Source organism: Mytilus galloprovincialis, chromosome 4 (genome assembly GCF_965363235.1).
Source record: "Mytilus galloprovincialis chromosome 4, xbMytGall1.hap1.1, whole genome shotgun sequence".
Taxonomy (NCBI): domain Eukaryota; kingdom Metazoa; phylum Mollusca; class Bivalvia; order Mytilida; family Mytilidae; genus Mytilus; species Mytilus galloprovincialis.
Window position 1 is genome coordinate 77,690,655 of NC_134841.1, and position 16,347 is coordinate 77,707,001.

Consider the following 16,347-nt stretch of genomic DNA (forward strand, 5'->3'; position numbering starts at 1 on the left):
AGTATACGTTTGTTATATAAGGTACAACGTGTGATAACGATTATCAGGCTATATTAATTCATATATATCTATAAACAGATAAGGAGATGTGGAACGATCGCCAATGATAGAATATCCACCAAATTTCAAAAATATATAACAGGCATTTTGTAAGTGACTGTAAGATTCGTGCACTTTGTTTATGGAGTAATTTGTTCGGACATTCTATAAAAATGTCTTGAAAAATTAAAGAGTATTTTACAAAATTCCTAAAATTGTGTTATGTAAGGATCTGTTCACACAAGAGTGCACACACTGAAATGTCTCGCCTTCTTTACTAATCATTGATATTATGTTGATAGTCCTACATACAAAGCTTTATTACAACTGTCACATGAAATTAACATAAATCAAGAAAACTAAACTTGACCTTTGAACCATGAAAATGAGGTCAAGGTCAGATGAACCATGCCAGCAAGTACAACTAACAATTCTTCCATACAACAAATATAGTTGACCTATTGCTTATAGTTTACGAAAAACAGACCAAAACGCAAAAACTTAACATTGAGCAGTGAACCGTGAAAATGAGGTCAAGGTCAAATAAAACCTGCGCGACTGACATATAGATCATAAAATATTTCCATACACCAAATTTAGTTGCCCTATTGTATACAGTACTAGAAAAAAGACCAAAACTCAAAAACTTAACTTTGACCACTGAACCATGAAAATGAAGCCAAGGTCAGATGACACCTGCCATCTAGACAAGTACACCTTGCAATCATTTCATACACCAAATATAGACCTGTTGCATACAGTATAAGAAAAGCAGACCACACCACAAAAACTTAACTATAACCACTAAACCATGAAAATGAGATCAAGGTCAGATGACACCTGCCAGTTGGACATTTACAGTGCTTCCATACACCAAATATACTTGACCTATTGCTTATGGTAGTAGTATCTGAGATATGGACTTGACCACCAAAACTTAACCTTGTTCACTGATCCATGAAATGAAGTCGAGGTCAAGTGAAAACTGTCTGACCTTGCAAGGTACGCACATACCAAATATAGTTATCCTATTACTTATAATAAGAGAGAATTTAACATTACAAAAAATCATAACTTTTTTTCAAGTAGTCACCGAACCACGAAAAAGAGGTCAAGGACATCGGACATGTGACTGACGGAAACTTAGTAACATGAGGCATCCATATACAAAGTATTAGGCATCCAGGTCTTCCACCTTCTAAAAAAATAAAGCTTATAAGAAGTTAGCTAACGCCGCCGCCGGATCACTATCCCTATGTCGAGCTTTCTGCTACAAAAGTCGCAGGCTCGACAAAAAACTGAGCCATTGAAAGTATTGAAAAATAGAACAGTTTTTAGTATCATAATGTATACTAAGCATTATAATTGCGGAATGTTAACTCTTACGTTGAAAGAGTTTTAATATTTCAAAATAAATTTTACTGAATATTCTTAAATTTCTCAGTATAAGCACTGAACTGGAAAAGTCTTTGTTATTTCATAAAATGTTTAGATGTCAGGATCTGTCATACATTTGTCCTGTTTTTCCCCAAACCCATCGTTTGGCATAAACATGGGAATTCACAAAAAGCTCACACATGAACTCTTTTCACATGTTCCGAAAATTGCGAAGTAACTTACAAAGCCTGATGAGGTTGATTAAAATCTTTTGCCTTAGCATATAGCATTCAAAAGAGGGATGAAAGATACCAGAGGGAGAATCAAACTCATAGATAGAAAATAAACTGACAACGCCATGGCTAAAAATAAAAAGACAAACAGACAAACAATAGTACAGAAGACACAGCATAGAAAACTAAAGACTAAGAAACACGAACCCCACCAAAAACTGGGGGTGATCTCAGGTGTTCCGGAAGGGTAAGCAGATCCTGCTCCACATGTGGCACCCGTCGTGTTGCTTATGTTATTACAAATCCAGAAAATAGTCTTATTGGGTAGGTCACGTTCGTGAAAAGGGAAAGGTATTGTAGTTTCGACATAAGGATCATATCCGATATCATCTGTGAAACGGTCAGCCAATTCGTGATGGCGTCCGTAAAATTTACAACAGTCGCACAACTTCGTGTAATAGCGGGTGTTGCATGCATAACAGAAAACGCTCATTAACTTCTTGATGCACCTGTTCTAACTTCTTATGGAAATCATGCAATTCCACTAGTTTTTGTTTAGATAACCCTGTTTATAATCCATAAACTACTGTCGCCTTTATTTATCAGATTTAAAAGACCAAAAGAGTCCCTTGTAACTAGTGAAGAGGACGATACAAATAGCTTTGCATCACAGCCAAACAGAACCTTGAATGACGAAGCCCAAGCTATAAAGGTGAATCCGTTTGGCAGGGTATGTATGATGTTTAATACCTGCCTTCTTTCTGAATGGGGACATTGCATATGATGCCTCGTGTAAGGAAAGTGCCACGTTCTCAGTACATTATGAACTCGTTGACCGTTCTTTAGGTAGCCTGTTAAAAGGCATCGTTTCTGTACCTATCAAACATGCCTTCACTGCAATTGACAGTCGTGATTCCTATCCTTTATCTCAAGTCAATTCATTCTTTTGCTTATTTTATTTATTATCTAGTTGTTTTCTTCCTAAATATGCATGAAATATTTGCCACTGAACGTAAACAAAAATCAATCAGTCAATTAAAATAAGAACTTATTTTCTCTTCTTCATATTACACACTTCTGTTTAGAATCGATTTTCTTAAAATTCGTTGGTAAAGAGGTAGGGACAATTTGTCGGCAATTTGTTTCATTCGATAAGATAGGTAAATAATGTTTTAAATAGCCCGATAGATGCTATTTATAGTACATAAAAATACGTCACATCATTTATTTTCATACCTTGAACAGGTATTCCTACATAAACAAGGCCATGACTATTGATTTTTTAATATTGATTTTATTTTATTATTAACATCCTTTATGCAAGGTGCCATACCATGTAACTTCTCAAGGAGCCAAATGATATCGAACTAATTCAAATCGTGATTTTCTCATTCTGAATATGTATATCTGTTACACAGTATTTGTCCTGGTCTTTTAAGGTTTTATCGTCTATAAGATTAGACAAGAAAATACATGTGCATGTATATATTTTAACCGCAGAACATCTTACATCAGTTGGTCATAGATCACCCTGTGTTACTACTTCATGTTGTATTGCCTTTTCTGTAATTTTAACAAATCGGCCCTTCGTTGTGATACAGATGCAACAGCTTCTTGATGTTTTACCTACAATCACGATTTGTAGTGTAATTGATTTTTTCTGTTATGTTGTTTTATTTTTCTGATGAGTTATGTACCCGTGTATAGACGGTGGTAAAAATTTCAGTACTAGTATCTTTACAGTTTGTGATTTGGCGACAAAATTGTTGTTGACTGCATTTGTTACATATAATACCATGTTCAAAAAAGGTTTCGACGAAATGTGTTTTGTTGTTATGAAAATTGTATACAATGGCCTTATTTTAAGTTATGTGTATATTACACCCGCAACATGTAGGCTTAATTTCTATAGAATTAATTCTCGTGTTATTGGTTATGTACAGGCACCTACATCAGTTTGACGGCAGTTGTCCCTTGGATATATGTAATAACGTAAACATATGAATAGAAAGTAATTCAAGAGTATGGACAGTCATAGGATTGCACACAATAAGCGATACATTGTTTTTTCTTTGATACACGTAAAATTATTTACTAGTACACTAACTGAAAAGTCAAAATGAACCAAAATGACTCTATGAATCAAGCAAACAACCGAAAAAATATGATAGAAACTTTAAAATTTAATATAACAACACACAAAAAAATTGCAAAAGTTCTGAGCGAGGTTCGAACCCTTTCTTCAAAACCGTCATTTATTAGTAGTTCTGTGCTCTACTGGTGGAGCTACGGCGATTCTTATCATTATGACTCTTATTTAGAAACTATATTGGTACAATTTATCGATGTTACAATTTTTTCTTTAAAAAGTTGTTTTTTATGTAATAAGGACACACTAAACCAATTTCATTTTTGAAGTAAAAAGTAGTATGAATAACAACAGTCATAAAAAGCATAACTTTTCTTTGGTTTGAAATGTCCTTCTTGGGGGATTCCCTGTTTTTTCCACATAAAAACACCCGAAAATCCGGATATTGGACTTTCATCCTTTTTTAGGGTTAAATTAACTATTGATCACACATATCTCTATTTTGATTTTTAACATACTATAACCTCTCGTTAAAAAATTATCGGCAATATAAATAATCAGTAATCCCCTTCAAATAGATGAAAAATCTAGAGGATTCCGGATGGCATCACCTCCTGACAAATGTAAATGCCAGGATGTCCGGATCTGAGAATACTATATGTAAATCGAGATATTGATCAAAAAGCATTTTTATTTTTGGTTTTTATAGGAAATTTTACTCTGTTGGCACTTTTTGAAATTGGCCCTTCTGTGAAAAAAATCCTCGGCATATTGGCCCTACCTCTTTTGTCCTTTTGTAAGAACAAATTGTCCCTCTGTCATGACAAGACAGAGTGAGCACAGGGACTTTAGTGGGTCAGACGAGGTTTTACTGTCAATGGCGGTCGCTATCAATTATCAAGCAGCTCTGACCCACTTAACAATGAACCTTTACCAGCTGCTTGATAATAACAGACTAATCCTAATTCTTCTGAACCATTAGTTAATTTCATTGCAAGATATTGTTTTTGGTGATATGTATCATAGTAGCATATTTACCTGACGATATCGGGATATCGGTATTTAATCGGATCTTAACATTTACTACAGATGTCGAAATGTTCAGGACTTAATTAAATCTGTATTTGGGTAAGATGATGCAAGCATACGATTTTTATTGCGTCTTACACTTTGAGAAGCAAATAATTTTTTACTACTTTATTAAAATATTGTGTAAAAACGTTAATTATGAGCTATGAAAGTCAAGTAGCTAGAGCATTTTTCTGAGGAAGTTTTAAAAAAATTCAAAGAAATATTTTTACAGTGAGTTAACTTTCATTAGCCTTCACTATCCTATAGATTAACAACTTTTGGTTATATTTATAATTTAGAATCTTCATTGAAGGTGGAGCACGAATGCACAGTTAATTAATTATATTGATGTGCCAAATGTATGCAAGAGTGACATTCCTTTGTATTATGTGTCAATTCGAAACTAGAGGGTCCAAGGACCCTGTGTCGCTCACCTGATATTTTTATTTACAATTGTTGCATGATAAATGCAACTGTTGTACTGTCATTTAGTTTCAGAGATATAATACTAAAAAGTGCATTTGAAACCTATGTTTTATTTCAGCCATGTGGGCAGGCAGGGTCATCATACACAGTGGTCCCTGGATATCCTAGTGGTGATTTAAACCAAGTTTGTTTAAATTCAACAGTTGTTTCAGGGGAGAATTTTTGTAAAATTTATCTAACAAGAAATGCAAAGTAATGAGAAAGTTGTGAAGTAGTTTTGTTGTTGCGCAACCCCCCCCCCCCCCCACTTTGCCAAAAAAAGCAAAAAGGTAATAAAAAATTATCATATAAGGGCAATCTATCCTATTCATGATTTCTGCAAAATTCAGTTGATTGTGCAAGGGTTGTATAGCCAGCTGAGGTCGTTAAAAACTCTCTTTCTTTTGTTGTTGCAGATAGATCTTGACCTGATAAGCAATTTTACCACTTGTCAGATTTGCTCTAAATGCTTTGGTTTTTGAGTGATAAGCCAAAAACTGCATTTTACCCCTATGTTCTATTTTTAGCCATGGCGGCCATCTTGATTGGTTGGCCGGGTCACCGGACACAATTTTTAAACTAGATACCCCAATGATGATTGTGGCCAAGTTTGGTTTAATTTGGTCCAGTAGTTTCAGAGGAGAAGATTTTTGTAAAAGATAACTAAGATTTACGAAAAATGGTTAAAAATTGACTATAAAGGGCAATAACTCCTAAAGGGGTCAACATATTTGTAGATCTTATTTAGCTGAACATTTTTGCTGTTTACAGTTTATCTCTATCTATAATAATATTCAAGATAATAACCAAAAACAGCAAAATTTCCTTAAAATTACCAATTCAGGGGCAGCAACCTATCAACGAATTGTCCGATTCATCTCAAAATTTCAGGGCAGATACATCTTAACCTGATAAACAATTTTACCCCATGTCAGATTTGCTCTAAATGCTTTGGTTTTTGAGTTATAAGCCAAAAACTGCATTTTACCCCTATGTTCTATTTTTAGCCATGGCGGCCATCTTGGTTGGTTGGGCGGGTCACCGGACACAATTTTTAAACTAGATACCCCAATGATGATTGTGGCCAAGTTTGGTTTAATTTGGTCCAGTAGTTTCAGAGGAGAAGATTTTTGAGCTAAAAAAAAGTTATGCCAGTATTGTCTCCCTTTAACAGGTTCATTATTTTATAATTAAGTATAGGTTTCTGATACAATTTTGAATAATTACAAAATTTATCAATTCAATATACTTCAGTTTTTGTTATTGGGTGTATTATAGTTTTTTTAACGTTAAAACAATTTTCCACTATAAACTTTATACAAATATAAGGACTTTGTTAGCTAAATCTACAAATTTTATTAGATATTATGAATTTTTATTACAATAGATTAATATGCTAATGTATGCTAATGTATGTCCAGAATTTCCATTTTCTACAAATTGCCTGAAACTGAACAGGCAATTTGCTGATTTTATGTAAAAAATTCAGTAGGTTCTATTTATCATAAAATATAATGTTTGTCAAAAGTTAGCATTTTATTAATTGCCTGAAAATTAAGTCATTATACAAAATGCCTAAATTTAGAAAATGCCTGTAACATATACGTAGGGTTTTGCTAATTTTGAAGGCCTCATAGCGACATATAGATGTTTCCATTCATTTTATTTTAACTCTGGTGGATAGTTGTCTAATTGACAATGAAACTAAACTTCTTTTTTTTTATGTTTAAAACATTTATAATAAGAGGATTTTATCATTTTCCATGCAGGTCAAAAAGAACTTTTAAACCAGAAGCAAAGCTATGGTACAGCAATAGTAAAGCTCAAATTAATACAAAATGCAACCTTATGAATGCTCATTATTTCATGCATAGAGTCTCATGTCAAACTATAATCAGCAATGCCAACCATCTTGAATTAAAGATCAGCATGAAAATCAGAAAAAGCTCAGCTACATATAAATATAAAAGACTCTAGAGGGTCATGAAAAATCCTACAGAAGCCGAACTAGATGATGACATAAAATCTGGAAGATAACTGAGTCTAACAACATTAAATTGTAAAAATTCTATATTATGCATCACATGATATTCAAGACAAATTTCAAAGTCCAGCAAATCAGGAATTATGGGCTTGTCATGTGGCATATATTTCAAAACATTTCAGGGCAGTAAGTCATATGAATTTAACTGTAGATGGTGTGCCTTTTTTTTTTAATGTTTCCAAGAACACAAAAAGGAAATATTCAGGAACATTGAAAACTGTCTAAAACTACACATTTAAAACAGACCTGAAAAATGACTGTCAACAAAAATGAAAACCAAGCAATCTTCTGTTTGATAATAATCCCTGCAGCCTGGGGAAATTCAAGAAAGTTAGAACCAAAACTTATTTCCTAATCAAACAAGGACTATGCACATGTGCCTGAAGACGAGGAACACCACACTGTCTAAGTTTGATAGTTTTTAAAAGAAGTTTGGTCTTGATACCTTAATTTTGGTTTAATACTCTAAGACATAAGAAAAACTATATTGCCTTCCCTGACATTTGATCTGCAGCATGAGGTCTTACTCAATGAATTCTGTATCATACATGTATTAAAATCAAATTTGATTGTTTGAATAAAATATACTATTTGATATACATGTATTAAAATCAAATTTGAGGGAGAAAATGAAACATTCGTTGTAGATATGATGGTAAAAAAAATACTTAAGAAGGAAATGATTATTTTAAATAATACAACCTTGTCCTCTTAAATGTACTGTCAAAACTCATTAACTGAGCAATACAGATAGAATATGAGTAGAAAAACGGACAAAGTATAATTAGAATATATTTTTTCTTTCAAAACACAGACACAAAATAACATCATACAAGTACTATGGCACTGTACATTTGTTAAATCTGTTAATCAACAGAAATTCTTATATCATCCAGTACAATCAACTGAATACTGCACATCTTTGAGAACATTAATACAAAGGGGAGGTAATTGTGGACTATCAACAGATTTAATCAAATTTTCACACTTATCTCCCCCTATCACTTTCAACAATTTTAAACATGTGGTAACTTTCTCAGTCAGTAGCATTGTCACTGTCTCAGTTCTAGATGATTCTTGAATTGATAAACTGCATAAAAACTTCAATAACATTCTCAAAATGTTTTCCATGTGTGATGGAATTCTAGGCCAAGTATTTTTCAAAACTTTTTCTAGCAAATTCAGCACATTTATTCTTGTTATTTCTTCAGGCCCTTCATAAACTTCAAGATAACTTTCAATGACCTTCAGATTTCTTTGAAGGTGTTTTACTGTAGAAAGTCCCATTATATCAACAAAATCACCTAAAAATGAAGTGACAATCTGACGGAGAATAATTTTATTTTCGCATTCTGCATTCAGTAAAATAATTTGTATTACTTCATCATGCTTAGCTGTTTTTCTATCCATTTGGCTATCAGATACTACTGGAATTTTTTCAACTATTTTAAGAATTGTCAATATGGCTGGAAAAGATGCTTCATTCAACTCTGCTTCATTTGTATAAAGCTGATGTTTCAGAGCTTGGTACACAACATCAGCATGACCATACCAACGCAGTTCTTCGGCAGACACATTTTCCATAATGTGCTGTAAGCACTGTATTCCGCTTATCCTGTTTGCCATTACATAATCATCTATGAAATTAAGCGTGGGTGGCAAAACCTTTTCTAAATTCTCGTATAAGTTGGGATATGATGTGTGGAATAGGCACCATGCAAAGACGGACTTAGCACTGGGATATTTTGCCCAATTGCTTTTGGTCAGTTTTGGATTTAAAATTTTCAGTATTTGATTCATAATGCTATGGTCAACTGATTTGAAAGCATCTTTATTTGTCAAGTTTTGGTTGCAAGACAGTAAATCTTCATCTGATACACATTCATAGAATAATTTCATCAATCTTAGAAGATTTTTTGCCATGAATCTGGATAATTCTGAGGTCCAAAAATCATCTTTGATATGTTCAAGAATTAAATAAATCATATCTGGTGAAATTTGTGATAAAAAAGCTCGGAACTGATCATTTGTGGTTTCTTCACTGAATTTTTCTAACAGTATATTGAAAATGGACATTACTGTAGCCGCCATATTTGCTACACCTTCAAAATCATTCTTATCGAAAATGTAGCGTTCCTTATTTGAAACCTTGGGAACTAAACATAGATGAAAAATATCTTTCATTACAGAAAAAGATTTGTCCCGAATAGCAGATTGAATGGAACCTAAAAACCAATCATTAGTAGCTTTGGCACATAAAACTATGCAAACAGCCAGGTGCTTTATTCTTTCACTTGGTTCTTGTTCCAACACTTCTTTGAAAACATCTAAGAGGTTATAACGGCTAATTATTTCATCCTGTAAATCAGATCTGAAAGCACTGTGATCACTTTTGTCGTGTAAGAGTATTTCTGTCATCAATGTCTTTAAACGAGCCATTTTGTCCTCGGATTATCTGAAAACATATTTACATATTTCAGTGTAAATTCCAAATTTAATGCATTACATATACATGTAAGAAATAGCATAAAGTGATGAATGTAGTAAGAATCACATTTTGAATTTGATTTTCACTGGTAAGAAAAGTTAAAAGGTTATGTGTCATTTGGTCTCTTGTGAAGAATTGTCTGATCATTATGCTCATTGACAATCATACCACATCTTTTCCATATGATCAATAAATTTTTATTCAAATACAAATTCAATCTTTTACAGAGGTCAACATTATTTTAATGATAGAGCACACTAATTAGACTGATTTATGACACCTTTAAGGATACAATGAATAGAGATATAAAGGCTAACTTTCATGCATAGACTCATCTAAGTGAGAACCTGATTGATATGTACTATCCAAAATGTGTTTAGTGGCACAACTGCTGACCCAAAATAAAGAAAATCAAAATCTTAATTCATCTTTCAAGTTTGTCTTTTCTTAATCTTCGATCATTTATGTATATAAAAATATTACAGTTATGCTGGTCAAATTTCAGACAGCTACATTTTTTAAAAACCTTGAGAGAAAGGATTAAATTGATGATATTCCCATAGCCCATTTGCCAATACCTCATAGGTGTGGCAACCCATTGGTACCACACCCCATTAATCAAATATGCCGATGGTCCAACATTCTTTTAGTCAGACACTTAGAACAAGACTATATAATAGAAGTTTGACAGGGATAAAGGAACCAGCTAGAAAATGAGAGGTGGAAGCAGGAACTGGGGGAAAGGGAGTAAAACATAGGAATACTGTGTATTCTAAGGTTTTTACAATATTATGGCAAATTTTCAACAGATGACCAAATTTTAAACATCACATCACAGCCAAAACCACAACTTTACAAATCTTAAGAATATAAACTAAAAAATAAATTACCGTCAACTTTCATGACTTAATGATTTTTTTAATTGAATGATACATTATTAAACAACGCTGCAAAATAGGAACAAGTTGAAAGATTGCTTGGTGTTTAATGCCACTTTTGGCTGTAATTGGTGGCAGTAAGTTTTTAATAGTGGATGAAGTTGGCATGTTGGTGATAACCAACAGCCTTCACTAGGAAAACTGATAATCCTAGTTATTTTAAACTTGTTTGGCTTTATAACTGTTTTGGTCTGCGCATAAATGAGTCTTTAAAAATAGACGAATGCGCGTTTAGCGTATTAAATTATAATCCTGGTACCTCTGATAACTAATAAGACTACTTGGACCACTAAGTATTAGTAACAAATGCCCCTAAGGACTGAGTAGAAGCATTTGTTGTTAGAAGTGCAATATGGCTGAGTATGAGTAAGCAAAGGTACGAGTCACTGTGTACTTGCATTGAGATCTGTAATGTTAATATGGCCATAATTACCATTATAAGGTTATGATGAACCTTACCCACAATTATTACAAATACAAATATTCTATTGGCACACACACAATTACAATAATTGGCAAAGGCCCATATTTCAGTACATTATAACAATGAACCAGATGCTCCGCAGGGCGTAGCTTTATACGACCGCAGAGGTTGAACCCTGAACGGTTGGGGCAAGTATGGACACAACATTCAAGCTGGATTCAGCTCTAAATTTGGATTGTGATTAAATAGTTGACACAGCATAGGTTTCTGACACAGAATGAATGTGTTCTAATGAACTTTAAATTTTTGTTTTCTCTTAGAGCAATTCACTATGCTGTTGAATATTAATCCTCTCAAAAAAATGTTTGAAGAAATTTTCTTTTTTATTTATGAAATTTCAAATGAGAAAAATTGAACCCAATTTTTTTAATCACATTCCCCTTTCCCTTATTCCAAAACTAATCTCAATTAAAATTTCTAATGGAGTTTGCAACAATAACTACTCATTTAAATACATCATAAAATATTAAGATGTAAAAAAACTGCTTGTTATCACTGAATGGTAAAGATTATTTTAATTTATCAGTTGGTAGTAAAAAGTGAATATACATTGTATATTGTATATAACAAAGATTTAAGTTGATTCTGGACAAAGAAAGATAACTCCAATTAAAAAAAATCTTGCTATTGCACAATATTTTGCAATTAGATATTTCTTGCTTACTATTCTGGACAAAGAAAGATAACTCTAATTAAAAAAAAATTTGCTATTTCACAATATTGTGCAATTAGATATTTCTTGCCATTGCGCAATACTGTGCAATTGAAAAGACTTGCTATTGCACAATACTTAATATAATAATTTTAGATTCTGATTTGGACCAACTTGAAAACTGGGCCCATAATAAAAAATCTAAGTACATTTTTGGATTCAGCATATCAAAAAACCCCAAGATTTCAATTTTTGTTAAAATCAGACTAAGTTTAATTTTGGACCCTTTGGACTTTAGTGTAGACCAATTTGAAAACAGGACCAAAAATGAAGAATCTACATACACAGTTAGATTTGGTATATCAAAGAACCCCATTTATTCAATTTTTGATGAAATCAAACAAAGTTTAATTTTGGACCCCGATTTGGACCAACTTGAAAACTGGGCCAATAATCAAGAATCTAAGTACATTTTTAGATTCAGCATATCAAAGAACCTAACTGATTCATTTTTTGTCAAAATCAAACTAAGTTTAATTTTGGACCCTTTGGCCCTTAATGTAGACCAATTTGAAAACGGGACCAAAAGTTAAGAATCTACATACACAGTCATGACAGTTAGATTCGGTATATCAAAGAACCCCAATTATTCAATTTGGATGAAATCAAACAAAGTTTAATTTTGGACCCTTTGGGCCCCTTATTCTGTTGGGACCAAAACTCCCAAAATCAATACCAACCTTCCTTTTATGGTCATAAACCTTGTGTTTAAATTTCATAGATTTCTATTTACTTATACTAACGTTATGGTGCGAAAACCAAGAAAAATGCTTATTTGGGTCCCTTTTTGGCCCCTAATTCCTAAACTGTTGGGACCTAAACTCCCAAAATCAATATCAACCTTCCTTTTGTAGTCATTAACATTGTGTTTAAATTTCATTGATTTCTATTTACTTTAACTAAAGTTATTGTGCGAAAACCAAGAATAATGCTTATTTGGGCCCTTTTTTGGCCCCTAATTCCTAAACTGTTGAAACCAAAACTCCCAAAATCAATCCCAACCGTTCTTTTGTGGTCATAAACCTTGTGTCAAAATTTCATAGATTTCTATTAACTTAAACTAAAGTTATAGTGCGAAAACCAAGAAAATGCTTATTTGGGCCCTTTTTGGCCCCTAATTCCTAAAATGTTGGGACCAAAACTCCCAAAATCAATACCAACCTTCCTTTTGTGGTCATAAACCTTGTGTTAAAATTTCATAGATTTCCATTCACTTTTACTAAAGTTAGAGTGCGAAAACTAAAAGTATTCGGACGACGACGACGACGACGACGACGACGCCAACGTGATAGCAATATACGACGAAAAATTTTTCAAATTTTGCGGTCGTATAAAAACAGCACAATTAAATATGTTATAGTTAAAAAGCTAAAATCTCATTTCTATATACCAGACGTTTATGTATAAGAACTTGTGACTTTTGGGACTTTTAAAGAAGTACTATTAATGCAACTTTTTAATATTTAGCTGATTTTCACTACAACAAGAAGGAAGTATATTTAATATCAAAGTGCTTGAAAGCACTGAATTGTAAAGATTGATTCAATTTATCAGTGGGAAGAAAAAAATAAATATTGCATTGGTTGTTATTGATTCAACAGATATTAGATTCCTGCACCTTGCAAAAGTTATGTAATTTTCTTGACACGTGAAACATTACATTTTTGTATTTTGTGCCTTGAACATGTTGAATATCTGAGCATATATTACAAACACGTTTTGCAGGATCTCAGTATTGACGACTTCAAGTCTAAACCTCCTGATTGCACTTGTGCTAGTTCCCAATTCACATATAATCCAGCTGGCCACGTTATTACCGGTGACCTCAACATTGTTAATAACACTTCCCTACGAAATTTGTTATCGAAAGGTCCAAAATATCGTGAGCCGAAATCCATTAATTGGAAATACAACTTTAAATTTTGATGGATTCAGTCGAGGATTATGCCAGGCAATGGGCTAAGCATGAGAAGGAAGACGTAGACACTCTTTCTGAATGGATTAAGGCAGTGAGGTCGTTGATACAAATCAGAATTAAGAAACTGAATGGGTCTATCAATGCCCATGCTACCTACATCAATCTTTAAAGACCCTAATGTTGCAAAACACTTATCCAACCTTCATGACAAATATGTTGTTGTCCCTGCAGATAAAGCCCAAAACAACATCGTTTTTGTGTGTAAAACTCATTACATTAACTGCTTGATAAATGAATCGGGTATTGACAATTCACTTGGAAACCCAACATATACCCTCACGACACTTACCAAAGGAGAATCATAGGTCTGTTCTATGTTCCTTTGGAATTTCAACCAAAGATGATGAACTGGATCTTCCTTCACTGTATTGGATACCCAAACTGCATAAATGTCCTTACAAACAACAGTATATTGCTGGGTCTTCCAAGTGCTCCACGAAACCTCTTTCCAAATTATTAACATCTATTTTATCAGCAATCAAAGACGGGCTTCAAAGTTATTGTGAAACTGCCTATTTTTGAGGTGGTGTGAATCAGATGTGGATACTTAAAAATTCCAAAGATCTTTTAGAGTACATACAATCTAACTCTCTTTCATCTTGTAATAGTATTAAAACATTTGACTTTTCTACACTTTATACAAGTATTTCACATGTACATTCCAAACTAAAAGACAAATTGAAAGAGTTGGTATTGCTTTGTTTCATTAAAAAGAATGGCCAACGAAGATACAAGTATCTTGTCTTAGGAAGGGATAAATCCTACTTTGTAAAGGATTACTCTGATTCGAACAAAAAATTCTCTGAAACTGACATTATCAAGATGCTTGATTTCTTGATTGACAACATATTTGTTACGTTCGGACGACGTGTTTTTCAACAGACTATCTGCATTCCAATGGGAACGAATTGTGCCCCTCTTCTTGCCGACTTGTTTCTTTATTATTATGAGGCTGACTTCATACCAAGGTTGGGTGGTAAATACCACCCCGGTATTTACCGCCCTGGACAATACTCCCCAAGTGGTCAATACTGGCAAATACTGGTCAATTGAAATTTTCATGGTTGTTTTTACTATTAATTGAAGTAAAAATTTGATAAAAAGTCAAATAAATTTTAACTTCAATCTTTATGCATGTGTCAGCTTATATGAATTAATGAACTTGATATGTTTTATTCATTTATATCACTTATTCCTACTGATTTAGAATTTAGTTACTATGAATTTGGATATTGCATACTTTAGTATATAAAAATTGACTTGTTACTTCAAAATTTATAGATCAATATATTTTTTATTCAAAATGTATGATTTTACAGGTATTTAAAATAAAAGTAATAAAATTAAAGGTAAATGAAGTTACATGTGTCTTTTTACCTATCACCTGATTGCCAGGTGTGAAAATTTAATTACTTAAACAACAGCCCCCAATAAATGTTGACAGTACATGGGTTAAAAGAAATAAAAAAGATATTGAAGACTCCCTTATAAACAATATTTAACTGTGAGACAAAAACCTTCTTCATGCTGGAAATGGAAAGTTTGAAGCAGGGACAAAACAGTTTTTTTTTTCTTTTTATTATAATATTTTGTACTCATTAATCAATGTATATCATTGTTTATTAAAAGAATTTACAATAGAAATAGAAATGAAAGCATAGAAAATGATTTGAACACTTTATTTATTTCATTATTAATAGTATTTGACCAGGTAGAGAGTGTTTTTTATAGTAATGACCACTCAAAATTTCAATCGACCAGTATTTCCCGGTATTTACCACTGGCATGGTCAATACTAGTATTGACCACTTTTTTGCCAACCTTGCTTCATACAGGAACTTCTTAGGGAGAAAGATAAGAAGTTAACAATATCCTTTAATATAAAAAAGAAGATGTGGTATGATTGCCAATGAGACAACTATCCACAAAAGACCAAAATGACACAGACATTAACAACTATAGGTCACCGTACGGCCTTCAACAATGAGCAAAGCCCATACCGCATAGTCAGCTATAATAGGCCCCGATAAGAAAATGTAAAACAATTCAAACGAGAAAACTAACGGCCTTATTTATGTAAAAAAAAGAACTCTACTTTCTGCTATATAGATGATGTTCTTTCACTAAATAATTCAAAATTTGGTGACTACTTCGAATGCATCTATCCCATTGAACAGGATAAAGGATACAACAGATACAGTTAAGTCGGCCTCATATCTTGACTTACATCTAGAAATTGACAATGAGGGTCGCCTGAAAACAAAACTTTACGACAAAAGAGATGATTTCAGCTTTCCAATTGTGAACTTTCCATTTCTAAGTAGCAACATTCCAGCAGCACCTGCATACACTAACGTCCTTATTTATGTAAAAAAAAGAACTCTACTTTCTGCTATATAGATGATGTTCTTTCACTAAATAATTCAAAA

At 32.9% G+C, this 16,347-nt stretch overlaps 1 protein-coding gene across 3 annotated transcripts in view; it reads right to left on the reverse strand.

The window, feature by feature from the left end:
• Positions 1–8,092: 8,092 nt before the first annotated feature.
• The window catches only part of LOC143073002 (TELO2-interacting protein 2-like), a 30,563-nt gene continuing 22,308 nt past the window's right edge, over positions 8,093–16,347 (reverse strand). For all 3 annotated transcript variants that reach the window (XM_076248209.1, XM_076248208.1, XM_076248210.1), the window contains exon 2: positions 8,093–9,773. In XM_076248209.1, the coding sequence (XP_076104324.1) occupies positions 8,207–9,757 (1,551 nt within the window). In that variant the 5' untranslated portion in view covers positions 9,758–9,773 and the 3' untranslated portion in view covers positions 8,093–8,206. The remainder of the gene's footprint in view (positions 9,774–16,347) is intronic.